The sequence below is a fragment of the Perissodus microlepis genome, chromosome 13 (assembly GCF_051167445.1).
Source record: "Perissodus microlepis isolate ML-2025 ecotype Zambia chromosome 13, ASM5116744v1, whole genome shotgun sequence".
Taxonomy (NCBI): Eukaryota; Metazoa; Chordata; class Actinopteri; order Cichliformes; family Cichlidae; genus Perissodus; species Perissodus microlepis.
Genome location: NC_140473.1, coordinates 30,639,355 through 30,666,718, shown reverse-complemented (window position 1 = coordinate 30,666,718; position 27,364 = coordinate 30,639,355). Strand labels below are relative to the sequence as shown.

Genomic DNA, 27,364 nt, shown 5'->3' with positions numbered 1-27,364 from the left:
CAGCAGTAGAAAATCAACATTTAATCTACAGTTAGAGTTAGACAGGCAAAGAGGAGATATGGTCATACTTCATTTCTGATCCGAACAGCTCTTTTAGGCACAGGGACATACATTTAAAAATATCATATATTATAGCATATATTATTCTATGTAGCATAAAAGCTCTTTAACATAACAACGTAAGCACTTCATCATTGGCTGTACAAAAATACATTTAAATTTCTCTCTTTTTCTGCATATGGTTGGCGTGCGTATGTGTAGTTTATTCTTGGAAATGCAGATGTTCTTAATGTCTTGCTTGCTTTGTATGGATGACTTTGTGTGTGTGTGTGTGTGTGTGTGTGTGTGTGTGGTCCTCTTCTTGCACTCGTGGTTCAGCCAAAGTCGATGCGTGGCCGGTACTCGAGAACCATGGGATATGTCTGAAGGAGACAGAAACAAGAGAAACTGTTTCAGAGAGACACGATCGATGGTTTGTTCTTTACACTGTAAACTTTAGCACACTTCAGAGGACGATCCACACAGCTGCTGCTGCTGCTGCTGCGGGAACGAACAGGAATCATCGGAGAAACGGCGCTGCGAGGAGCTGCTTTGTGCAGGTTCATCTAGTGAACGCCCCTTTACAGAGCTTTGTAAAAGGTGCAGGAACAGCAGTCACAACAATAACACATACTTTCACACTTGTTACAGGAATTAAATAAGAGGTGGTTTGAAACGCACACATGCACACACACCGCCTCTGAATGTAAAGCAGTTTCTATTAAACTGTCCCGGATCCACCTGGCTCTGCTCTGCAGCGATGGAAGAAGCCTGAAGCAGAAGAACATGGTTCAAATGCAGTGTGTACTTTTGTGTCTTTCATATCTGTCGCAGGAGCATCCATGGAAGTTGTTCAGGTTTTAAAAACAACATCGGCGCTTTCAGAACAGCAGATTTTTCTGTGACTTAAAAAGTCAAAAGTGATTGTTTTCAGCAAGGATGCAAACCTGCTTGGTCGAGGTGCCGAGCAGAGACGAAAAGAAAGAACATGATATCGTGAATCCTGCCCTCGGGTGCATCATGATGTTACAGGAGAACTCAAATATTCAAATATCTGCAAACTGATGAAAAAATACTGCCAGCTCCCAGAATTTGAAACTCCTAGGTGACTTCCTTCTTGGGTTATCACATTCACGAGATTTTCTGAAAACTTGACCTCTGACCCTGAGGTCGGCGTCACTGAGATTATTTGTAGATGCACCAGTGGTATCAATTTGAAAATCAATTATCGCGCTCACAAAGTTGGGTCATCCCGCCCCGAGCCTTTCAGGCCGAGGGGTAAAAATGACGAGCGTGCCCACCTGACAGGCGAACTTAAGACACTTTATATGAAAACTGTTGGCTTGTCCCAAAGACCCAGTTTTCATCGCCAGCAAAAATCCTCCAGAGAAATTGATGTGATGAAGAGAACTGATCGGCCTGTTAGAGAGAAAAAGTTGTCGTTCTGCAGCTCCTCAAAACATCAACATTTTACTAGAACTCACAACACTGCAGCAGCAGAGAGACAGGACTTCTATGCCACCGACGAAATAAGCAGATTAGATCCAAAGGGCTTTGTTCTCTATGTGCAAACGCATCAACGAGTAGCAATCTCTGCAGCTTTAATCCCAGCTGGCCTCAGGGACGCTGACCTCTCAGCCTCTTTATGGGCTTCTGGTCCATGTGCTATCCCTCCATCACTGAGGTTAAATAAGAAAGTTGTCATTCCTGACAGATACATACATTCCTGCCTCTTTCAGATGATGTGAGCTACCCTTTTCATGAAACATTCAAAAAGGAAAAAGTGTTTGTGTCTGAGCAGCTGCAAAGTGAAGAGGGAGTCTCCTGATTCTGGAGTCTGTCTCCTATTTTTGGCAGCTCGAGGCTGCTGGTGCAGCAGAGTGCAGCTACTGTCATCTCCCTCTGCATTTTGCTGTATCATGCCTCAAAAAAAAAAAGAACACTGAAGCCAATCTAACAGCTCTGTCAGTGTGCATCTCTTTCACTCAGCATTTCTGTGTCCATACAGTGTAATTACACTGCAGAAATACATACGCTGTGCTGAGTCTGCAAGGTTGTTCCAGCCCGGACTCACAGCTAATCATGAAATCATCACAATATAAATCCATCAATCTACATATTGATCAATAAATTGCTTTCAGACGGTTTCTCCAACATATTAACATATCAACATATTTACCAGAAAGCTGTAATAATTTTATGTTATCTTGTTGTAGATACTTGTGTCTGAATGCAACCAGAGTGAAAAACCAGACAATATCCAGGATCCACATCATGTGTGGATCAAAGATAAGACCTTGTTAACCCAAAAATGGATGTTTGAGACTGACACTGATATTTATTCATGACAAAGACTGTAAATGTAAAACTGACACTCAGACCTGGGGTCAGTCAAAGCTGAGTTCCACCGTACCATCCTGAAGCGTGTGAAGGTCATTCAGTGGAACACCTGCCCTGCTCATCAGATTTGCCCCCCTGAGACTGAAATTCTGCTCTCAGACACACTGGAGAAGCCATCACATCACAGATCACAAAGGTTCGTTCTCAGAGCTGAACTTCCAGGAAACAAAGAGACAACTGCAGACCTTCAAATTAAGATCAGCAAACCATATGGCAATAATCATTTGCTTTGCTAAATATTATAATCTTATTGTAACCTGATTACTCACTCGCATAGACACCATGACAGAACTTAACTCTTTTCCATCAGGGATTTCCTAAACCAGCCCAACCCCAACCTTATGTCACGGCGAGTGAGAAGGGCCGTGTGGAAGAAATGGAGGAGTATCCAAGCGCAGGCAGTCGTGAAGGTGTGAAGGTGGTTTATTGAATAAATGGCAAAGGAAAAATGGCAAACGAAGACAAACTAAACTATACTGGAAAACAACTGAACTACAGCGCAGACACCAGAACACGAACATGAAGGAGGGCGAGCAGAGGCAGACGATGGTAGACGGCAGGGAACACACGGATGAAACATGGTGAATACACAGACGGACCAGCAACTACAATGACAGAGGACACGACTTAAATACACACAGAAACACAGGGGAATTACACACAGGTGGTGGACACAGCTGGGAATAATCAACAAGACGAGACAGAGGTAAAACTGAACACACTCACATGAGACGCAGACCTTCACAATAAAACAGGAACAAGAAACCATCACACTAAGACGCAGACTCGACATAGAGAGACAGACAGAAAATGACACATGAAACTAAACCCACACAAAACATGAGAACACAAATCTTAAACCCAAATAAACAGAAACATGGAACTCTAATAATAATAATCATCATCGCACCCAAAACCACAACAATCATTCAAAAAATAAACTAACAATCAAAACTCAAAATACTGGTTCGAAACTGACCCAGAACCGTGACACCTTAACTCTGACAGGACAAGCAGCGTCTCCACTGTCAGAGGCAGTGATCACCCTAAGCCGGGGGTGGCGAACTCCAGTCCTCGAGGGCAGGTCATTACCGAGACTTGACTGCATGCTGAGGTAGCAACCCCCAACGCTACTCAAGTGAATATAAGTAAATGCAAGTGTTTGGAAAAATGTACTTCTAAAAGTACTTTTATTGCACCATGTTCATTATCTCATGAGCTGCTGTAACATGAATCAAATGGCTGAACTGCCATTGAGCTACTTGCTAATGAGCTACTAATTGTATTCAGGTGTGTTGCAGCAGGTTTCAGGCCTTCGAGGGCTGGAGTTTGACACCTGTACCTCAGGCCACGGGTGTCAAACATAAGGCCCAGAGCTGAAGACAACCTGGCGAAGACTCCAACCTGCACCAGTGGATGGCTTCGGAAAATGTGAAAGATTACATAAATTTTGGACTTTTTACAGTATTTTTGCTTTCCTGCTAATACAGATCTTCCACATGACCATTCTTACTACAACAGAGTAACAGATTTCTATTACTTTTTATACATGCACTACTTACAATTGAAGCCTAAAGAGTTGTGCTGATAGAAGTTTTTACTACAGCAATATCAAAAATCATATTGATAATTGGAATCTGAATATTTGCCCAGTTGGAGCTGAAGTGGGAAACGACCAAGTTTCAATCTAGGATGGTTTTTGTTTTTTGGGTTCGTGAATTTCACGATTGCATCTAATGTGGCTTCAAATGGGATGAAACAAGTTTCTTTAAATAGTTTAGAAACTTTTTGATTTATAATGCGTCAGCCGACCACTCTGCAGACCTACATCCCAGATTAGGATCATGACACTCAAAGGAACTACACATGGTAAAACTCACATGTGCTGCCATCGAACTACAGTTGTTTCTGTGTGTTGCTCCTCACTGTACCACATGGACAGTGTATTTAATAGTAAGTAATAATGCTGTGTCTATTTTTAGGACATTTTGGTCCAATGCCTTCTTGTAATTGAATATACCAGGAGATTTATTTCTGCACTACTGCCCAGTGGGGCGCCTCTGCAGTTTTATTTTAGGTGTAAGAGACTTTTCCAAGAGATAAATTAAGTTCTTATCTCTGCTGGTCCGGTACAGATGCCTCCTCTGATCCAAGGTCTAAGACATCACAGGTGCTAGACGGAGAAGGCCCAAACAGACTCTTTTTTTGTTAATAGCTTTTAATGTGTGTTTGTTAGAATGACTATTTTCTTTTTTCCAAGACTTTAGAGAACAATTTCATAAGAAAACAAGATGACATATCCTCTGATTGCTCAGAATCAGAGTTACGGTTAGTGCTGGGTCATCACCGTCACCTCAGAGGGTTAACATCGTCCCACAACAACACAAAGTTGAGGCAGTCAGATTTCTTTCTGCTGTAAACTTTCTTTAGAGTCCAAAGGGTGGGGGCTGTGAATAAGCTCAGCTTTTTCTGGATGCGGAAAACATGCATGAAGATGTTTGAGGAATACGTTTTGGGTTTCACACTTGGGTTCCATCATTCGGGCCAAATGCTTCTGCACGCACGGTGCCAGCTCTCGAAATGTGCTTTAACAAGGTGAATTGATTGCAGGAGAGATGGAACGCCTGCGTTGCAGCTTTAGTCTGTGACTCTACCCGACCCCAGAAACACATTTTGTGTTTGCTATTTTAAAAAAACGGCAAACACTTTTTCTAAATATCAGAGCCAAATTCCAGATCTGGAGCAGCTGTGTTTAGTCATCATGACTCAGAGACTGGACGTCTGTTGTTTGGACACTTTATGTGGACAGTTCTTCGCCATCACCATCTGCCTCTCCCCGTCTTCTGCTACTCTTAAGACTTTGATCACATGACACAACACACTGATTTTTGATTATTGGCCGATTGTACACCACAGATGAGTTTTGGATACTTTTAGGTGCAGTTTAACATATTTTTCCAACTTTAAGATTCTAAGATTGATAAATATGCAAAGTGCTTTAGATTAGTATGGTGCTTTTCATGGATAAGGGCAGGGATAGCTCAGTAGGTAGAGTGGTTGCCCCATGATCAGAAGGTCGGGGGTTCGACTCCACTGATTGGCTACCCTGAGGTACCCCTGAGCAAGGTACCGTCCCTACACACTGCTCCCCGGGCGCTGCATTGGTGGCTGCCCACTGCTTCACTGAGTGAATAGGTTAAATGCAGAGGAGTAATTTCCCTATGGGGACTAACACATTACATTTAAAATCCTTTAATAAAGCACTCTAACTCCTCATAACGCGCTGTGGATAAAGATTAGCTGTTGATTAATAGTGTGTGACTTGGTGCCTTCATATAGTCCAATCTGACTCATTTAAACAGAAATGAACCAGAGTAAGCAGAGATTTTAGTGCTTAGCAACATAATTAAATACCATTCGTTAATAACAGACAGTGCGTGTACGTTAAGAGTATTTTTCGTAAACGTTTTTCAGTCCTGTGTTTTTAAAAGTCACCACGGTGGCAGTCAGAAAGCGGTTTCCTGACTTAATGACATCCCGGGAGGTTACAGATTGATTTTCCTTTGCTCCCGTGTGAGCGGAGCCGTCCTGACCGGCCTCTAAATCGGAGGGAGAAAATGAAGCCGAGCTGCAGCGTTGTCAGAAGGATGAGACTGATGAATGGCTCATATCTTTTTTCTGTCTGACTTCTGCCTCCATTCCCGACTCTGGCGCTTTGTATCCATCTATCTCGCTCTCTCTGTCATCCCTCTCCTTAACCAGACAGTGTTCAAACAGGATTCAAAAATAATTTCTGGCTGTTTATCCTCATGACTCACCAGCGAGGGCATAAATAATTCTGACGGACAGACTTCTGTCTGTTGTTGTGGAGCATCGGGGCGGTGGGCGGAGGTGAGATAGAAAATGTGGCTCCTGATGTCATGTGAGAGGTTTTCCCTCAACATGTTTTCTTTTTACATTTGGCTTGAATGCTTTCAATTTCTGAGCGCTGACCTGGAGTCAGTGTGTATTCTGGGGATACTCCAAGTGTTTTATTTCGCTGTGGAATATTTTGAGCTCCACGTCTAAATGTTTTCAAAGAGATTAAATAGTCTGATTAAACCACTGATTAAAGCTGAGCTAAAAAGGACAAAAAGTGATTTGATTAAAAAAAAAAAAAATTTTAAGAAGGAAAAACGTTATTTGAACTAAACTACGATCAGTGACAACAACCTAACTGATAACTGACACATAGCCTGGTTTTTCACAGTCCTTACTAGGATGGGATACTGCGACTGAGTCATCTGAGGCCCATGTTATGCTCTCTCTGGTCTGTTCCCTACAATATGTATTTATGGATGGTAAGTCTATGGGAATTTAAACTGCTGTAGTGTCCTCTTCCTTTTTCCACAGTTGCTTTGCCTCTCGTTGCTCTGTTTGTGTGTTTGTTTTATCAATCTTTAAAGTATCTTGATGCATGCTCAATTATCCAGGTAAGTAAATCTCCAAAAGTTGATTCTGTTCATCTGGACGTAGCGTTTTGTGGGAGAAACGTTTGGTCACACATCCAAGTGACTTCTTCAGTCTCAGCTGACTGCAGGTTTCCAATCTTATAAACAGTACATTTGCATAATGACTGAAACCAGCCCACTGAAGGAACACTGAGCTGGGAGGTCAGTTCCTTAATCTTAATTATGCAAATTCTCATGACCATTGATCAACAACCACTGATCAATGGCCATGAGTCCCATTCACAGAGAGTTGGGGAATGGCTGCAATCACAGCATTGTAAGATGGTGACAGATGTACCCTTAGGCCCCCTCCTCGATTCAGAGATGGTCTTTCCCTGGCATCATCTCATCATCACCGTGCCTTATATAAACTTTAACTCATTTCCCCATGTGCATGACTTCCGTCATGGACCAACCAGCCTGCCTCTTGTCTTCCAGTTCCTTCTGTCTCCCTGCTTTGGACTGGCTTTCCAGATCCATTAACTCTATCAAATCCACACTTGGTCCCACTGCATCTAGCACTTTTTTCTCAGGACTCATGGGACGGCCGACATTCACTTAGATCTTGCTGCTGAAACGTTACGTGCAGGTGGACATTTTTAAAGCGTGACGACATTTTAACCAAGCTGTGATCTTTTTCTAATCCTTCCAAGTGATTTTACTGCCTAAACCTGAGTGGGTTTAGTAAGAAGGTGTGAAGGAAATAAAAAAAGTTAATTGGAGAAATAATTTACGCTGCTGGCAAAGTACTCGTGCCTCTACATCCAGACTGTATCACACCTTATGTCACATAGACACAAATCAATAAATATGAAAGCAATAGAATGAAAAACGGTGTTCAGGTAAGTGAGGGAGAACTTCACGTCCATGAGCATGAACTTTTTCTTCTTTTGGCTGCTCCCTTTAGGTGCCTCATCAAGTATCGTGAGAATGAGTTATGAAACGAGTCCTGCCAAAGTACTCAAAACCACCTTTGTGGCAGTTCCTGTATCATCGAGGCCACATTTACTACACAGAGACTCACAGTGGAGACAGAGGGGAGAACACCAAGTGCTTTGTGATGACTGGTAAATAAGCACTGGAACAGGACTGACTGAAGAGATTAAGTATCCTCACTCTTATCTGTGGTTTCAAGATGTTTTCAGTAAAAGTTTACGTAACAGAAAAATCGTTTTTGTTCTACTTGCACTCTCCAAAGCAGCACTCTTTTAATGATTTGTTTAATTGTCCTAAATCCTGTAATAACATGTGTTCATAATCTGTGCGGATAATTCGCCATATGGGAAAAAGGCCCAGATGGAAAAAGACGTGACCTGCAATTCTGACAATCTGTGCACAATAAAACAGTCTATAACATTAGTAAAGAAGACGGATGTCCAATCAAGCTGGATTAATAGGTCCAAAAAAGCTGCGTTGCTGGAAAATAAAGCAGCAGAGACGCCATCTTCCTCAGGGTTGGCATGTCCTGAGTTTAGACTGGATCCGAATTCTGCTGGGACTCATTTAAAGTTGACTCAATGCAACTTTGGCCTGCGTAACTTTCCGGTCACAGTGCGACACGATTATATAATGAGAAGGAAAAATAATTCTGTTTTCTTTTCCGTCCTCTCTGACGAGTCAGTGAAACGGATCCAAAAAAGACATTTTAGCTCAGCGGCAGGCGGACTTTGTAGAGGACATGATGACACTCAGCTGGAGCTGAAAAGCTACACGCTTAATAAGTTTGTCATTTCATACTGACTTCCTTCCTGCTGCCTTTCCTTCTCAGTTCCACCTGACCCGGTATATGAAGCGTCTTGCTGTGCCAGCTGCCTGCACTCATTAGTTACCATCCAGAAATGGACAGGAGCTTTCAGTAGCAGTAAAAGTTCACGCAAATACTCACCCGTGCAAACAGATACACAGCCACTCATGCACAAGTCAGCACAATTACTGTAGATCAAAGGCAGACACACTGGCTCGCTGAACCGTCAGAGGACTGATGACCCTGAAGCCCAAGGCTGAGAGTACCAGCACGTTTCAGAGTGACAAGTCCTGCTTTGTGTGTGTGTGTGTGTGTGTGTGTGTGTGTGTGTGTGTGTGTGTGTGTGTCAGTTAATGTACATCATGACATCGGCATTTTTTGGGAGCATTTTAAAGCGTTCCTATTTTCAGACTGAATAGTCAAAAAATCAATAAAACAAAGGCCTTAAAATTTGATTTTTTACATTTCCTTTAACTTTGCTGAACATATTTATGTTAAGCCCGGTATAATAATAAGATTTACTTTTGGAAATCACCATCTATTTCTGCTTCATGTTACTTGATACATGCACCTCTAACCATAACCTGTGGCAATAAGAATATACAGGACTGTGCAAAAGTTTTAGGCAAGTGTGAAAAATGCTGTAAACAAAGAAAGCTTTCAGAAATATAATTGATTGTTTATTAACCCCAAATGTATTCTGCAGCAGGACAACGACCTCAAACACACAGCCAAAGTCATTAAGAACTATCTTCAGCGAGGAAGAAGAACAAGACGTACAGGAAGTGATGGTACGGCCCCCACAGAGCCCTGATCTCAACATCATGGAGTGTGTCTGGGACTACATGAAGAGACAGAAGGATGTGAGGAAGCCTACATCCACAGAAGATCTGTGCTTAGTGCTCTGAGATGTTTGGAACAACCTACGAGCTGAGTTCCTTCAAAAACTGTGTGTGTGTGCCTAGAAGAAGGCAAAGGGTGGTCCCAGCAAATATAGATTTGATTTAGATTTCTCTTTTGTTCTTTTACTGCATCGTGTTGATTGATGAAAATAAATGATTAACATGTTTTTCTCACTTGCCTAAAACTTTTGCACAGTATAAATTTTGTTTTTATGAAATTCTTCTTCCACACATCAGAAACTTCTTTCCTTCCTTTTTGTCTTTCTCCAAAACATCAGAGGTTTGGCCTCACAGAGCTAATCTGCCTTTTTTCAGCAACATTCACCTGGGAACTATGCAGAACCACAAATCAACTCTAATGCCTTTTAGTGGATCTAAACTCACACAAAGCTTTTCCTTTGACACTGCGCTGTTTACATCTAATCAAATCAATCCAGCATTTATTATATAAGTGAATTATGGCTTTTAGTCACATGTTAAATAAGCCAAATTTCAGAAAGCAGATAATGTTACCTGTGTTATCGACATTATACAAGTCGTGTTATTTTGCATGTCTTCTGTTATAAGAGCTGCATTTTGGTGAGCCCTAACCATAGAGAGGTCTCTGACATCCTGGTGGTAAGAACGTGACCTAAAAACAACCCCACTGTCTCCTCTTGTAGATATAAAAAAGGCTGTGTAGAAGAAATATACCTTCTTATACACAAAATAAATGTCACGGACCCGGTTCCGGGGACTTGGGGTCGGTGAGCAGTGTGGACCTTTAGTAGTATTATTATTATTATTGTTGTTATTATTATTGTATTGGATGTATATTTGCTGCACTGTGCTCGTGTGTTCCATGCTGGTGTGTGTGTACGTGTGGGTGTCTGCGGGTGTGGCTGAAGGATGAAGGACAGCTACCTGCAGGCCTGATGGGCGTGGCCCTGCCGGCTGCCAGTCACGCCTAGGTTCTCACACATCTGCTTCTGATCAGGCTCGTCGGGGGAACTACTTAACAGTGCGATGGAGCTTCCTCCGGCGCAGGATCGTTGAGTTAGACTCCATGTCAGTGTTTAAAGTGCTGTTCAGTGTATGCCTGCTGGAGTTGGTGCCATAACGGCTGTGTCTGTGTTTTTCCTCAGGAGGACAGCGGAACACAGGACTGCAAGACACACGGGGTGTGTGAAGGCACAGGGGCAGAGAGCACGAAATACCAGCACTTAGGAGAAGACACGTCACGGGAGTCGAGGGAGCACTTTGGAGATTTGTTGTGTGGTGTACATTTACCTCACTGTAAATAAACCCACTGCTTATTCCACTAAGTCCGGCGTTTGGGTCCTTTCTCCAACATTCCCCACGGTCTGCCAGCCAGACCGTGACAATAAATGTGGTGCACAGAATCTCTTTTATCATCAGTAATGCTTTTCCTGTTTTGACTGTCATTACGAAGCATCTGTTAAACATGCAGATATGACTGACTTCACTTTGCAATGTGACCTTAACAAAAACCAAACAGGATGCAGAGTAACCCCGAGCCTCTAAGAGGAGATGGACGTGGTTCAAATTTAGCAAACCGAGGTAAAGATGAAATGTCGAAATGTTACATGAGAGGCGAATCTTTCATTTAAACCGGGCGTCTCTTGAACATCAGTATTCTGTACTAACACCATAAATTTATGTTGCAAAAAGTCTCGAGTTTCCTTTTTCACAATCTGACACCTTCTCTGAACAGAAATGCTCCTTTGGAAAAACATTTCACACTGAATATAAAAGTCATTCAACCAGGACCGCATGCTTTCACTAAAGTGCATGAATGCATAAGATTCACAGACGCACGCGTGCACACAAACATTTCCTGCAGCGATGCATCTACACACGAGGATGCAAACACTCACACATGAACAGGAAGTGAACGTGACAGCCTTACATTCTCTCCATGTAGCCTCCATCGGGTCATGTAGATGAACTCGAGAGTGTGATCTCTGCCCATGATCTCTCCGTTACACAGAACATCCAGCTGCAAACACAAGAAGGAAAATATATAAGAAGGACGCTTTGACAAGTCCAAAACAAACACAAACAGCTTTTAACAAAGCGGTTGCAGTCACAAAGTTTTGCCCAAGCTGCCTCCCAGACAGAGAAGGTGACGAACGAAAACAAAAGCTGAGCTCTCACTTCTACGAGAGATGAAAGGAGAGGGGAAGTTCACTGTGGTGGTGAGTGGGAGGCTTCTCTGAATATGTGAGTGTGTAAATGAGAGTGTGAGTGTGTGATACCACTTTTAGCTCGGCCTGCTCCAAATGTGGAAGCTAACAGTTTCTTAATCCTTTGCTAAAGCTGGCAGATGATAGCATAGCTTGCATGGAATATTAATGAGCATCTGGCTACGAACTGTTAACCTGGTCAGAGTTTGGCTTCATATTTGACCACATGCTGTTTCTCTGCTGTTTTAATGCAATCCACTAAATCTTCATTATGTTGAACTGAACTCTCCAGCATTTTGCACTTAATATGTAACACAGTACAGCTGTTGGTTAAACAAGTCAGAGTTATGCTACCAAATACATGCATCATTTTCCTTTTTATACAATGGAATTTCAGCATGTTGCAACTTTAACTTTGATGCCTGCACTGCATTTTTTAATGATATCCAACCGTATTTTTATACAGTACTGAATCACAACAACAGTCGCCTCAAGGCGCTTTTTATTTTAACCTCCTAAGACCCGAACTCTTTCATGGCATGCATTTTTAAATTCTCTTTGCTATTCGGGCTGTTTGGGACCTGGTTAACAAAGAATTACCAGATTTTTTTTTTTTACCTGATTTTTGTTTCTGAGAGAAATGAGATCCAGACATGAGGATATTAGCTTTAAATTTCGATAGAACAGAGGCAGTATAATGTCCTCATAAGTGAATATGTAGAGCAAAAGTTTGTATTTTGGTCTAGACATCCCAAAATGTGATGTCCACATATGTGGACTCCAGGTCCTAGGAGGTTAAGGTAGACCCTACAACAATACAGAGAAAACCTCAACAATCATTGACCCCCTATGAGCGAGAGCTTTGGTGACAGTGGGAAGGAAAAACTCCCTTTTAACAGGAAGAAACCTCCAGCAGATCCTCGTCAGAGACAGTCAGCCTCTGACAGTCAGACTTCACACCCTGAATGTGTGACAACACCTGTACCATCAGGTCCCACTAACTGTAGTAGAACTGTAGTAGTTCAGAACTAAAACAGATCTGTGATGTGGCCGGAAAGCACCGCATTTCAGCATTTCTTTGAATTACAGTGGGCTGAGAAGAAGACACCCATGACTCTATGCACCACAGATCCAAAGAGTGGACCCTAGTCTCTCAGAGGGAAAGCCATTTTTGTGGTAACTCTTGTGTTTATGTGTACAAAGAAAAAATGAAAATGTGCGTGAAGACTGTTTGAGCAAAGTAATAATGTGAGGTACAGTTAGGACAGACATCTCCTAAAAGGTTCCCTTAGATAAAGAGGTCCCTACACTCTAGTCAGCCCTCCCAAAGTAGTGAAGAAAGTAGCTTCATTACATTATGAAGTCAGTGGAACCCTGTAAATATTCAAAGTGGAGTGATTTTTGCAACTCTGGCCATAAAAAAAAAAAACATGATTTCATTTCTTTTTTTCCAGGAAGCCAAATTAAGCCTCTAAAAGTGTCAGTTTGCCTCTGTAATGTTTTTTTGCTCTGTTTGAGATCTATGGTGAAAGCTCAGAAACTCAAGTGCAGGTGGTCAGAAGGGGACTGAGCACTTGCAGGAGTGCTGAAGGTGCTCCAGAAGTGCACGTGGAGATGACCCTGAAGGGGAGACCAGTCAAACTCAAACTCAAGTATGATTTTTGCCTTTTATGGGCAGAGCTGCAGAGCTTTATGACCATCACTGCTCAACATCCAACAATCAAGCCCCACGAAGGTAATCCTACCGATCAACCGAAAACTCGAAAGATAACTCTGAGTTTGTGTGGTTAAGTAAAGAAAAACATGCCTTTGAATCGTGACACACATATTTTAATGAATGAAAACAGGAGGACAGAGTGTGCTCCATACCTCGTAGGAACTCGGCAGCTTTAGTTTAAGACTGAGAAACTTCTTAATTGTTCCCACGGTGACTCTACTGGAGCAGCGGATGAACCTCTTCATCAAATCCTAATTGGATGAGAGAATAACTCTTACACACTGATTTAATGAGGCATAATTGCAGGTTTTTAAAGGAAAAGACATGAAAACACAATTACATCTTTACAGGGGATTATGCACCAACCACCCGTGAAGTTTGGAAACAATTACCAACACATACAGCAGCAAAGAAATGGAATACCCTTTTACATCATAGAAAGAACCAAAACAAGGTGATATTGTGTTTCAATGCCTGTACAAGTATTTAATATTTCTTACTTAAACGTTATATGTAAAATAACACACACCGTGACCGTGCTCTCCCCCGACGGTCCTGTGTTGCGTAAGCAGTCCAGGCAGATTGCGATCTGTGGGTCACTCCTGTGATAGTCGTCATCGCCGGCACCGTCCGCCTCATTGCCTCCACCATCACCAGCGTCGCCTCCAGCATCGGGGACCCCGAACCGTGGACATCTCAGGTTTTCTATAGGCAGGTTAATGACGTTAGATGTGGATAAGCTGCATCGCTAAAACTCTGGGCCAGATGATCAACCACAATATTCAAGTCTAGCCTTTGATCGATTTTCAACTGTTCCAGTTATTATTACTTGTTACATTCCCACATGGAAAAGATATATATAAAAAAGATACATATAAATCTTATAAAGTTTGTATCTGTTTTGTGTGAAACTTGTATGAAAAGCATATAAGAGTGAAAACAGATATAAGATCCCTTGAAAAATTATATAAATGAAACTTGTATGTTTTGGATACTTCCTAAAACAATATATGAAAGTAATGAGAAAGTGGCCACTTTCATGAGTAAATCATATAAGCCTTCTATGATTCACTATATGAAGTAGGCCACATCTGATGCAAGTCTTTTATAAGTTTTTACTATTTCTTTTCCATATGGGCTGTTTCTCTTTAACTTGAACCTGATGCATTGGTCAATGTCTGTGTAAACACGAGCTCTGTTTGCACTGAAAAATGTGGTGAAGGGGGGTACGAAGCCTGACAAGAAAATTCCCTGCTGATGTATCAAAACTTGATAAAAAATTCCCCCCTTCTTTATAGAGCTTCTTCTCTAATAATGAAAGCAAGCGTGCAGACATTCTGAGTAAGATGCAACAACCACAACTGGCTTCCTTCCTCCATGGCACGTTTTTTTTTCCTTTTTGCCAGTTTTAAAGAAAAGGTGTGAGAGGCACAGAGGCGACGCAGCCACCCGTCCCCCTACATGGCAAATTCTTTACACTGCATATGACAGTGTTCCTATTTCAGTCATCTCCACCCACTCTAATACATGAGGTGAGAAATCTGTGACACAGCCTGCGAGTAAGAGTGGAAATCTCCTGTAATTTAATGGAATTCTAATGTGTTTTATTTGAAATGACAGCGTAATTATATTTACCTACTAATACTTACAGGTAGGTACAGTTCAAAAAGGGGGTAAGAAGTCAGGTTTTTATAAATAAAAAACAAAGAAATAATTATACTGTAAGTCAATTTTAGTCACGTTTGTAAGTAATTTGAAGTAATGTGTCATTTTACATAAAGCATGATTAATTTTAAGTACAGCGTAATTGTAAGTAGTGTGTCATTTTGTGTAAAAACAAACAAAATTTCCCAGTCTTACATCATAGGCACACTGTACTTTTCAATATTTATATTTAATGAAATAAATATGTAAATAATTATTCTAGTGTGCCTACTTTATGTATTTGTATAACTGCATTCAAATTTATAATAAAATTAATTTAATTACAGGGGAATTACACCCCTGGCCGCGGGCCTTATTATGAAGTGTTACTGTTACTATATAAAGGGTTTTGTTGGGTGCAGCTTACCTTGGCCGTTTTCTTTGGGCTGGTTCTTCCTCCAGAACTCAAGCTCTTGCTGTTCCTCTTCTAATTGACAGGAAAAAACAAATAAAAGTAGAATGAAGTATGAAGCAATCATAGAGACCAAATCAATCAGAAGAGGATGGGTGATTCTAACACTGTGTTTGCCATCGCGGTTACTGAATTCTGTCTACGCTGTGTTAAGAGTCTGGGATCAAACAGCTACATTTCTCCTGTACTAAATTCAGACTTTTGTTTTTCATAAAACTGATTCACTGAAGCTCCTAGGAGGAGTTTAACTAAACTTACAAAACTATTTTACTCGCACAATAAAAGCTTTTCATAGCAGACAGTTGGCCTTTAACAGCAGGAAAAGCGAGTGTAATTAATAACAATAACAATGGACTGGTTATTCCAGCCATTCCAGTGATACAAGGACCTCCTCCAAAAAACAATGCAGCCTCTTTTCTATGCATGCTTTGACATGTCAGCCTGCTGTGAAAAAGGTCAATATGCTGTCTTGCCATAAGAGAAAATGAGCCACTTGCACCAATTTTAAAGCTACTAGAGAGAAGACAAGCTGGGAATGTATTTATTTTAAGTCTCTGCGTTTCTCCTGGACACATCAAACCGAGCCCTGCTGTGATGTGCTCATAACTGCTATAATTAAAGTTAGCTTTCAGCCTCAAAGGGCCATTTTATCACTCAATTGAAGCGTATTCTAACATCTCAAACACCCTTCATAAAGGACAATTTGCTATATTGGCTCTTCCCACACCGGGAGTTGAACCCGGGCCGCCTGGTACCAGACAGTGGTCACTGTTGTGTTATCACCAAAATTTACAGGCACCCTCATATTCATATCTCCTCAAAACAGCCTGGAAGTCTTCTTCTAATTCCCTTTTGACAGCCCATTTGTCGCCTCTTAACCCTACGTGACACCTTCACTTTTTACGCTGGCCAACAAACCAGTTTTGCTGCCTCTGGCTTAAATCCAGATCCAGCAGATCCAGATGTGCTTTGATGTCTGCTGAGCATTCTGAACATTGGCCAGACAATGCACTCGGGCCACCAGGGTGAAGAGCAGGTAGCATAATTGGAGACACTGGTAAACTTCACTTGTGTTTACGTTGTATCGCTAAGTCTCGATGCTCTTTGTAACCTCTGGGATTTTTTATGTCGAGTAGAATTTACAGGCATGATTTCCAGCTTACTAGCAACAGGGACAACAAAACTCCTATCTTCTTCCTGTCTTTGTTGCACATTTAAGACGTCAGTGGGCCTGGAGACTTCATACTCAGAATCTCTTAACACCTAGACGGTAGTTCACCATCCGGATAGAATAGCATTGTAACGTAAAGCTCATTATTATTCACTGTGAACAGCAATGCTGTGCTTGTACCATCACCATCTACATGATAGATAAAAACCAAAAACCTTGTCTGCTGTCCACAGTCTTCTCTCTGTAGACCATACGAGAGGATTCATAGGACGCTGACTTTTACACCATTTGGCCGAGAGGCCCGAAAGCTACAAAAATATATGACGTTTGTTCCATCGTTCTGCTGCCAGAGTGCTCTATCAGCTGAGGTGAAGTTATGGAGCAATAAAATTATAGTGCCATCACCACTTTAGTTAGACATGTTGACTTGGCTTCCCGTTGGCCTTGCCACAGAGAGAAGGCTGTACATCTTCATCTAGTTTTAAACGTTTGAGCTTCCACCTCTCTGGAAATAATGTGATGCTGACAAATGAATCCTTTACTGATGTCAGCAGCAGCATGCTTCAATCTTAAAAGAAGATCAAAGGTTAGCTGAACTGCAGAACAGCATTCAGGACTTCTTGTGAAGGTAGTAAACTAACTGATGGTGACTCTCTTGAGTGTTAATGGGAATAAGAAGCAGTAGATCTCAGTAGGGTCTAGTGTTGGTCCTGGCTTTCATGGAGGAGCCATAAAGGACAATTCCCTCAAACATGTTGACTGGATAAAACTAAAAACTTGCTAGAAGCTTGGTTAAGTTTGATCACTCTCAGGCTGTTGTTGGTTACCAGGTGTTCGGGACCATTACCAGAGCTTTGCTGCAGGTGCCAGCTAGGGTCTTGCTAAATTACTGAGATTTTACTGAGCAAAGTCTTACCAACAAGTCGCTGTTTTCAAAAACTGCACTTTCTTAAAATGTCCACATGCGACTGGCCGTAAAAGTGAACCTTAGGTCAAAAATGTCCAACTTTACAGCAGAAATGAACATGTTTACAGACTAAAGAGAATGAGTATTAGAGAAAAATCAAACTGAAAGGGGACAAAAGTATGCAAGATATGTCTAAAACAATTACAGCGATAATTGCTGCTGCAAATTAAATTCTGAAAAGTTACAGTTTTAGTCTTTTGGAAGCATTTCTGATGGTGTACTGTAACTCTTTCCTTTTTTAAACTGCTTTCAATCCACCAAGACGCAGCAACATGTTTGCTAGAGTGCATGCTGGAGGCAATTTGTGCATTTCATTAAAACTGGTTGCAAGCCTTAGTCTTCCAGTGATTTGTGTGATGGGAGTGCTGTAAATTCTTTTCCCGACCTCCCATGAATAGTCACATAATTTAACACCGACTGCAAACTGAGGCGACAGATTGATGAAACCATCTGGCAAACTCACTTTCTCTGAGTCCGGGCACCAGCTTGAAAATGATCTCCTCCAGGGTGTTGTCTAACCTGAGAATATGACAGTGAGAAGGAGGTGGAGGGGATGATACATTGGGGGATAACAAGAAATTAAAGTAGGCAATAGAAGTTAAATGATGGAGGTGAAGGGAGCGATCAGGTGAGGTCAAGCAGGAATAAAAGTATCCAAAGGAGAGAATAGAAGAGAGAAAATCAGTAGCTCGAGCTGTTGAAATACACACAAAAGCAAAATGTAGAAAAGTACAATTGAATAATGGAAACACAACAAGAAGTTCAGAGAAGAATGAAACTCTTAAAACTGTCATTTACAAAACTTTGCAGCTCTTTCAAGATTAAATAAAAAGAAATACAAAGTGTCCAACATGCCAATGACAGGAAAAAAAAAACAGATAAAGTGAGAGAAGAAAAACATGTTATGTAGCCAAAGTTACCTGAGCATCTCCAGTGGGTTGGTCTCATGGACCTGAATGCCACATTTAGGACAGTCATTGCTCTCCTCAAAGTGCTGCACAATACAGCTCTTACAGACTGCAAAAGAAATATATTCAAAATGAGCTTCTCCTCTAGGTTAAGGCAGGTAAACCCATCTTTTAAAAGGTCATTCAGAATAAAAGAGAGTGAGGCAGAGAAATGAGCTGTTCATCTGTGAAACCATCATTTTGGAGGTTTTTTTGGGGCAGCATGTTAGCTTGCCTTGTTTCGAGCTGGTATTTCAGCTTTCTAAGCCACTGACAATTACCAGGTTGTCACGATCTGCTGCACACTCTCAAACCGCCCAAACTAGTCTCATGTTGAAAAGGGGGAAGCCTCCAAATCTCTCTATGAAAAAACTGAAATCCTGCAGTTTGAACTTCAGACTTTGTCGGCATTTTAGTGCCGACATCGGTTCCGATGCTTCACAGCTCATTTGCCTCATTCACCTTGCTCTACAATTTCACATCCACTTCAAATAGTCTGTCAAAGTAGAATTTTACTGGAACTATGGTAGCTGTAATTCTGGGTTTGAAAAACAGGAACAGCAGGAAGTGACACTGTGTTTGAAGCTTCTAGCTTTCTGTAGGAGTCTCTGCTCTAACACTTGCAGCTGGGTACATTTGCTCACATCAGTGGTAACTTACTTATTAATTAAGTCTGACTTGAGCATGACACCAAGGCTGATCAACAGTTTGAACATCATCTGTACTTTTCTTCATTTCACACCTGTCATACACAGCAGCTGTACTTTGACTGAGCCCTGCGGTCTATCACATATTTTTTCTTTACGGCTCTTTAAAGTTTGGTCAGGGTTACGTGTAACCTTAGATCGGTCTGGGTTTGGTCCCACTACCTCGATGGATTTTTACCCCAACTGTCACCTCTGTGTGTTGCTGCGTGTTATTTTAACTCACATGTGTGCAGGCACTCGGTGACCGTGGTCGGTTTAATCAGGTAACCTCGACACAGGTAGCAGGTGATGAAATGGTTAAAGTCTCTGACCAAGTGCTTCCTTCCCGTACCGGACATGTTTGGAGGGCTTTCCCTGTTTTTGCCAACAGTGAGACACCAAACAGAAGATGGAAAATATCCCCTTCTAGCTTTAGAAGGCTCAGACGTCCATTTACAACAGTGAGAAAAGGAAGACTTTTCCAGTTACAGACAAACACTGCCTGCTGCACTTCAGATGTTTGTAGATGAATTGTGTGTAAAATCCACCGTGTCCAGGGTAGTACCTACAAGGTACCTACACCATCCACAACTGATGTGAGATACGAGATCCTACTGTGTAAAATCCTGCTCCATTCTTGAATTTTGCAGTCAGTCCTTGTTTAGGAATAACTCCCACTGATATTTTATTCCATCTTCCTTGAACCATATTACTCCAAATGAACAGAAAATACAAAAAGCTCGTCCAGATTATGTGATCCTGTTTCAGGCACAGAACTCCCACAGAGCGGGCGTCACGTCTTCCTCCCTGACTTTGGTAAAGTGACCTTTTTAATCCATGGAGCTTCACAGTTGAGCTACAGAGAGTTCAGAGTCTTCTGCATAATCAGATTGTTCACCATTGGTGGCGTCGCTGTGGTCTTTACTCTTGACACGGACAGCGTAATGATCCTTTAAGTCATGATGAAGTAACCTAAAGAAAATCCAAAAAAAAAATTAATGTTGGGGGGAAATGTGTCGATGGATTTGAAAATAGTGCTGTGCAAAAGTTTTAGGCAACTTTTTTAAATCATGCAAATTCAATCTGCAGAAGGACAGCGAGCCCGATTATGCAGTCAGAATCATGAAAAAGGACCTTCAGAGACTTCAAGAACCAGCAGTCCTGCAATGGATGGGACAGTGGAGCTCTGATTAGAAACCGGATTTACTTTAGGAAAGCCTAAAAGAAGAAGAACAGTTTTAGTGCTGTAAACTTTTCCAGAAATCTCCACCCATATACATCGTAAGAGGAAAGAGCTTGATGGCTTTAACAGACATCTTCAAAAATTCTAAACAAAATAAATATAATATTAAAATAACCCAAATTAAATACTTTCAAAGGACGAATCTTCACACAAGATACAACACAATACCTAAAGCGGTTGAAATAAAAGCAGCTGGACTTATTTCTGGTTTGTGAAGACGCTCTACCTCTCATCCAAGAGTCCTTCCATCTTCACAAACAAAAGAGAAGCGATGCTGCCTTCATCTTCATTTCAAGCGCTCAAGACTAATAAAGACCGGGATGACTGAGAACCTGCACAAACACAATAAAACGATGTATGTAAGGAACAATCTGAGCACCTTGTGAAAGTTAGTTGCTAGGCCTTAAATCAGCCTTCAGTTATTCTACACACAGTTCCTAACTGTGAATTTAACCAGTTGGGTTCTCACCCACCAAAGGGTTAGGGTTTGGTCTAACCTTACATCTTATCCTGTGTTTTGAAGAAATTCAAAAGGAAAAATAGATTTCCTTTTTTCTATTTGATGGTTATGTTCACTTGACATACAGTTCTACCACATTACTCCTCCAGTTAACCCTGTGCAAGTGGTTTTTGGCCCTTGAGGGTCTGTTTACACTTTTCTTTTGTTGGTTTCCTCTGTCTGCCTCATTTGGTGTCAGGGCTCTGTGTGCGGCAGGCGGAGGTGAGGATCCAAACGCAGGACTCGTGAAGCCAAATTGCAACAGAAAACCACAGCTTTATTGCTGGCAAAGCACAAAACATGAACAGAACAACGAACACTGAGAACCGGAAACACACAGGCATGATCTGATTGTACGACACGACAGAGAGCACAGGAACACACAGGGCTTATATACACAGGGAGGTAATCGGGGAATGAGAAACAGGAGGGAGACACAGCTGGGAGAAATTGGACTAACGAGACAGGGGCGCAGTAGAACTGAACACACTCACATGAGACACAGACCTTCACAATAAGACAGGAAACAAGAACCCACTAAACAAAGACGCAGACAGAATATAACACATGCAACTCAAAGAATACATGAAACAACAAATCCTTAAACACGGATAAACAGAAACAAGAAACTAATAATAATCTATCATCATCATCACCACCACAAGCACTACAAGAGAATAAGAAAACAATCCATAATGCAAAAACACACCAAAATAACTGAAACACAGATTCATCATAAAACCCAACAAAGCACCAGAGAAACATAAAGAACAATCCATCATTCAAAAAAACCCAAACCATAACAACTCAAAATGCTGGGTCAAACTGACCCAGAACCGTGACATTTGGTATTTAGAATTTACAATGCTCAGTATCTATGACATAAATGACACCTGACATTTGAGAAACAGCCATCATTTGTTTTCAGTTCCTTCTATAGAAAATGATTTTTTTTAATCTGGTAGCTACGAAGTTCCCCATACAGTAAACTAACCCCACTTTATTAGGGCTGAGTGTTTAAGAGAAGCCTGTTGTGTGTTGACTATTGACGGAACATGTGACTCAAATGTGACTCAAAATGTGGTGAAAACGAAAAACCTCACCAAAGGTGAATAATCTTAAATTGGTTTTATGGGACTAATAGCTTCACCTTACTTTTGTCCTTGTGAGTCATTTCTCATTGGTCTTCAACGAGATGTGAGTCAGAAAAACATGATTAAGTCAGTTTCTGATAAGTTCATAAATCAGTATTATAACCCTTGGGTACATACAGATATCAGTACAAGCAGTAACTTAAGTATTCCCACACTTTAACCTTCATAACTACCTCTAACCATAAACCTTGAAATGTTTCTTCTTTCGTCTGTACTTTGCCATAATCCCCTGAGGTTTAAGTCATCACTGCTGATGATCAGAACCCTCTGTAATAAGAATAGTATGTAACGATTCTCAAGTTATTCTCAAAGCTTGACATTGATGGGACAAATAGGGTTAGGGCTCGGGTTTGGGGCTAGGGGTTGGGTACCACCTGAAAGCTAGCCTAATGATTAACTCTGACCCCTCATCTTCTCTGCCCTAACCAGCTTTCGATGAGGCTCATGTGGTGCTGCTTTTCAAACACCCACAGAGCCTGGAGTGGAGCTCTTCTGCCTCATCTGGATCTTTAATCAATGTTTCCTGTTTTCTGTTGTTTCTCCCTTGCACAACACCATGTAAGCAGCCTCGAGTGACCTGCTGGCCTCTACATGGCTGTTTCTTTATTACAAACTATTTTAAGTCAGTAGACTGAAAGAGGGACAGTCAGCAATATCCAGTCATTTCCAAACCATGTCTACAGTTGAGGATAGGTTCACATCTGGCTCTTTTGATAGATTTTGTCCCAATTTGCATATCCAAATGAGAAAGATTATGATAGTAGAACTGTTAGGCTAAAATGCAAGCATGGGACTTTACTAGAAAAGCACAAACTTCTAGTTCAGCTGCCATCTTGTATTTGCACACTTAATAATGAATGTGGTTATCATTAACTAACACTGACGTGATCATTCACCCAGCAGGACAGCTCTGACCTACATGCATCCATTTCTACTGCACTACCCCAACTATGAATAGCTAACCTCTCCAACTTGCCCCCATTCCATCCCCATTTTGATGGATCTGGATGAATTTTGGCTTGCCTGCTTCAAATATAGACACCGAGCTGCATATTAATCATGTGGTGTCACCACAAAACCCACTCTGAAGTTTCATGTTTACTGTGGATACCCCCTTTTGTAAACAACTGATGGGTGTCAGTGCTGTGATTACAGTAAATGGCTGGTAAATCTCTCTGGATGTGAAATTAATCAGCATTTTCATGTCAGATTCATTCCCTTCGTTAAACACACAACAACCACACAACATTTAAACAATAATTATCATACAAATTACTGCATGAACTGTTTGCTTTCTGTGGGGAGGCTGTAGATCTTTACCATATCCAGCACTCTTGTTCTTTCTGTGATGTTTGCTATAAATTCACCTGATACATAATAACTGTCAGAGTTCAAGCGATTTTTGGTGAGGATAATAATGTTCAGGTCGTGATGATTTGAGTTCAGACATAACTCGAAGAAGGGGGGGGATGCGTTTGTGCCAATTTAGAGGTATTACAGGAGACATGTGGCATATGAATGTGGCTGGAAAGCAAATGCTGATCAGCCACATTATTAAAACCATTCACTGATCCTTTTGTTGTTGTTGTTGTTTTACAGTACAAGGTTGGACGTCAACACCAACAATCCACCAGCATCCACCTGGACCACGAGCACCGCCCCACACTGCAAAAAGCTGCTCAAAGACAATGAGCTAACCTTGCACTGAAACACTCCCACTCTGTATCCAGTAGTCAATAGAGCACTCGTGAGAGTCCCACACCAGAACCCGCGTGTCCCAAAGAACTCCAGGTTGAGAGTCCTGACAGGTCAGAGCTGTTTGGTGGTACTAGTGGGACCTGCACAGGATTAAACAGCTGGTTTTAATATTGTGACTGACTGCTCTGTGGGGTGGCTGTAGCTCAGGTGGTAGAGCAGGTCACCTACTAACCGGAAGGTTGGTGGTTTGAGCCCAGTCTGCATGCCAAATATCCTGGGGCAAGATACTAACCCCATGTTGCTCTCCGATGCATCCATCGGCGCGTGATTGTTAGATAGGAAGCACTTAGGAACAGCATAGAAAAAAAAGTGCTTGTGCAAATAGGTGAATGTACAAGTTGTGTGAAGTGCTTGTTGTGCTCAGAGTAGAAAAGCGTGATATAAGAACCAGCCCATTTACCATCTAGTTATGCCATATTTGTGTACAAGCATAGACGATATGGATGCAGCTTACTGACCAAGCTGACACCTGAGCCAATCTCACCTTTGGCTCAAAGACGGACGCAGTGAGCGTTTGAGCGCAAACTTTGGGCCCACCACCTGCACACATCCGGCTGTATCACACGATGTTACATGCGGGCTGTGCTGCAGGGTCAGAACTGCAAAGAGAAACAACTGGACGACGTTTAGGAAGACGGTGACTCCTCGTCATCCCGGGTGCACTTTACCCTCACGCCGCTTCCTTCAGCTTGGAACCCGGACACACGGGCTGCACGCTCAGGTGCTGCGTGTACGTCAGGTGTGCGTGCAATGCTGGACTGAGGAAGCCCAGTCGCCGCACGGACAAAGTCCACGGAGGAAACAGCGTGTACTCCACTCCACGCTCATCAGCGCGTCTCGCTTTTTGCTAGAAAAATCTCAAGTGCGCAGCTTAGAAATCCCCCCAACGAGATTAGGAGCACGCGCACAGAGACGCGCGAGCGTTATTTATTCACACACACAGAATCTGCTTATCTCATCGTTACGGCGCGTCACGGTCTACGTCACATTTGTCAAAACAACATCAATGGACGACACGCGCACATTGCAGCGACACAGTGCGACGTGTGACGCACGCGCGAACGCCCGCGCGAGCGCGTCGCAGCTTCTGCTCGGCGATTGCACACCTACGGTGCGCGGATCGCAGCGACGATAAAAGTTGCGGAGATTCGTGTCACGGCCTTAAACGAGGAGCGCCAGGCATACATTTGCGTGAACATACCGCGATCCCCGCATGTGTGCGCGACGCACTTTGCGTTAGTGGGGAGGGAGGGAGCAGGGGGGAGCAGGGGAGAGAAGGGGGAGGGAGGGACAGCCAGTAGCGTCAAAGTTTGGCTGAAACGTAACGCGACCGACGGCGGCTGATGGATTCTCCGTCCGCGCACAAATAATGAGCAGCAATAAGACATTACTCACCTCCGCGCTCACTTTCCCGTCGTCCCCGGAGTTACGGATGCCGCTGCTGGACAGGAATGTCCACCGTGACGCTGTCCGGTCCTCCGGTACGGTCTGCTCCGTAAACTGGGTGAGCAGAGAAACACGGAACTGGTCGGCTCGGATCTGCCCCAGTCCGCCCAGCAGAGAGGCAGGCAGGCAGCAGAGAGCAGCGGTGGGCGGGGAACCACCAGGCGAGCAGGCAGGGCTCGGAAACTGAAAGCAGTTGTGTAACTGAGTGGCTATTGGCCCACAACACACACATGCACACACGGAGCCGCGGTGTGTAGCGATCAACGCCGCTACTCACTTTGTTCAGTTGAACAGACCCGAGCGAGCGATGCGACTGCAGAGTTTATGCGTTAGAGAAAGAAACGTCCTGAAATCAGATCAGACACGTGCAGGTGTGTGCTGCCACAGAAAAACTGTTTGCTCCTCGTTCTTAAGGCAACATTTCTCACAACTTAATTATAAACACGAGTAAGTGCAGTGACGAAATCCCAGTTATTAATTAACTCAGGTTATACCATAGACTGTATAAAATAGATGGCCATAGACCCCTGTCAGGTTTTTTTAATCCTCAACAGTTCTGGCATTTTGTGATAACTTGTAGTTTGGTGTTTTCGGGCTTCATCAGCACTCTGTCCTGGAAAGATAATAAGTTTGGGTAAAAATACAGTCTCATTGAAGAAGGAACAGCTGTCATCTGAAACAAGCAGGGAGACTACAGTCTCATGGTGTCTGTTTGACATGTTGAGGAGCAATCGTTGAAGTCTAAAGGACACACATAAAACACACACACATATACACAGTGACATTTTATACCTTCTCCAGCATACTGTATATGTTATGGCCACAAGTTTGCATCATGGTGCTGATCCAGAATGGTTAGCACTGTTGCCGCACAGCAAGAAGGTCCTGAGTTCAATTCCACCATCAGGCTGGGGTCTTTCTGTGTGGAGTTTGCATGTTCTCCCCGTGTTTGCGTGGGTTCCCTCCGGGTACTCCAGCTTCCTCCCACCGTCCAAAGACATGCAGCTTGTGGGGATAGGTTAATTGGATAATCCAAATTGCCACTAGGTGTGAATGTGCGAGTGAATGAGAGTGCGAATGGTTGTCTGTCCCTGTGTGTTGGCCCTGCAACAGACTGGCGACCTGTCCAGGGTGTACCCCGCCTCTCGCCCTATGACAGCTGGGATAGGCTCCAGCGCCCCCCGCGACCCTGAAAAGGAGAAGCGGAAGCGAATGGAATGGAATGGTATTATTATTATTATTATAGTATTTTTTATTCCTAGTTCTATAATAATAAAGTAATAAAAATAAAAAAGTAATAAATATTAAATAATAGATTTATGATGATTCAGTTTGTTTGTTTATCCATTCACCGCTCAGCTGGTTACGAGCTCGTTCTCGCTCTGTCGTCAAGGGCAAGCACTGGTTAATGGTCATTATCACTGACCAGCATCTTCAAGTGGCCAAGAGCCTGCTGGTGCAGGATGTGCACTACTTTGTGGCTTAGAGTTATGCATTAAAAGAAGGCTTTTCATGATGTACAAATCCCTGTTACTTACTTCGGTCAATTAAAATAATTATTTGCCATCCAAAGCAAAAATATTTAAACAACCAAGACTGCCACAGGCTGTGTGTTGCATTTGCATTAGGCCAAGATTATTTATGGTTAGTTATATAGAAAGCAGCCGGCTCATTAAGCAAAGCATTCTCAGTGTTGATGCAGCTCAACTCAACAGGATTAGAGGAAATGTGAGTCTGATTCCAAATTGTAGATTGTGGCTTATTCCAAAGAAGGACATATCACATACTGTGCAGTTTTCCTATTCTAAAGAGGAGCAAAATAAACATTTCAGCTATAGAAAAACCATATTGCACCAAACAAGTTCTAAATTATGGATAAGGCCCTTGATTTATCTTGAC

At 42.3% G+C, this 27,364-nt stretch overlaps 1 protein-coding gene across 6 annotated transcripts; it reads right to left on the bottom strand.

Moving 5' to 3' along the window:
• LOC146375376 (polycomb group RING finger protein 5-A-like) lies at window positions 1-25,698 on the bottom strand. 6 transcript variants are annotated; one of them, XM_084948308.1, is made up of 11 exons: window positions 25,415-25,698; window positions 20,777-20,940; window positions 20,500-20,583; window positions 19,610-20,337; window positions 18,653-18,749; window positions 18,196-18,251; window positions 15,550-15,609; window positions 14,008-14,183; window positions 13,631-13,729; window positions 11,485-11,574; window positions 1-422 (listed from the first exon to the last, which is right to left on the bottom strand). In XM_084948308.1, the coding sequence occupies exons 4-11, from the start codon at window positions 19,722-19,724 to the stop codon at window positions 375-377; spliced, it is 741 nt and encodes a 246-aa protein (XP_084804434.1). In that variant the 5' UTR covers window positions 19,725-20,337; window positions 20,500-20,583; window positions 20,777-20,940; window positions 25,415-25,698; the 3' UTR covers window positions 1-374. The 6 variants fall into 6 exon arrangements, with proteins under 6 accessions (XP_084804434.1, XP_084804431.1, XP_084804433.1 ...); XM_084948305.1 differs by having other exon boundaries at window positions 20,835-20,940; XM_084948307.1 differs by lacking the exon at window positions 25,415-25,698 and adding an exon at window positions 24,504-25,389 and having other exon boundaries at window positions 20,835-20,940.
• Between the last annotated feature and the right edge of the window lie 1,666 nt (window positions 25,699-27,364).

Excerpts from the sequence above, each read along its gene's own strand:
- LOC146375376 (XM_084948308.1), bottom strand. The coding sequence starts at position 19,724 with ATGTCCGGTACGGGAAGGAAGCACTTGGTCAGAGACTTTAACCATTTC. Across the intron at positions 18,750-19,609 it reads CACCGAGTGCCTGCACACAT|TCTGTAAGAGCTGTATTGTG; the intron begins GTGAGTTAAAAT and ends TTTCTTTTGCAG. Across the intron at positions 14,184-15,549 it reads GCCCAAAGAAAACGGCCAAG|AAAACCTGAGATGTCCACGG; the intron begins GTAAGCTGCACC and ends ACCTGCCTATAG.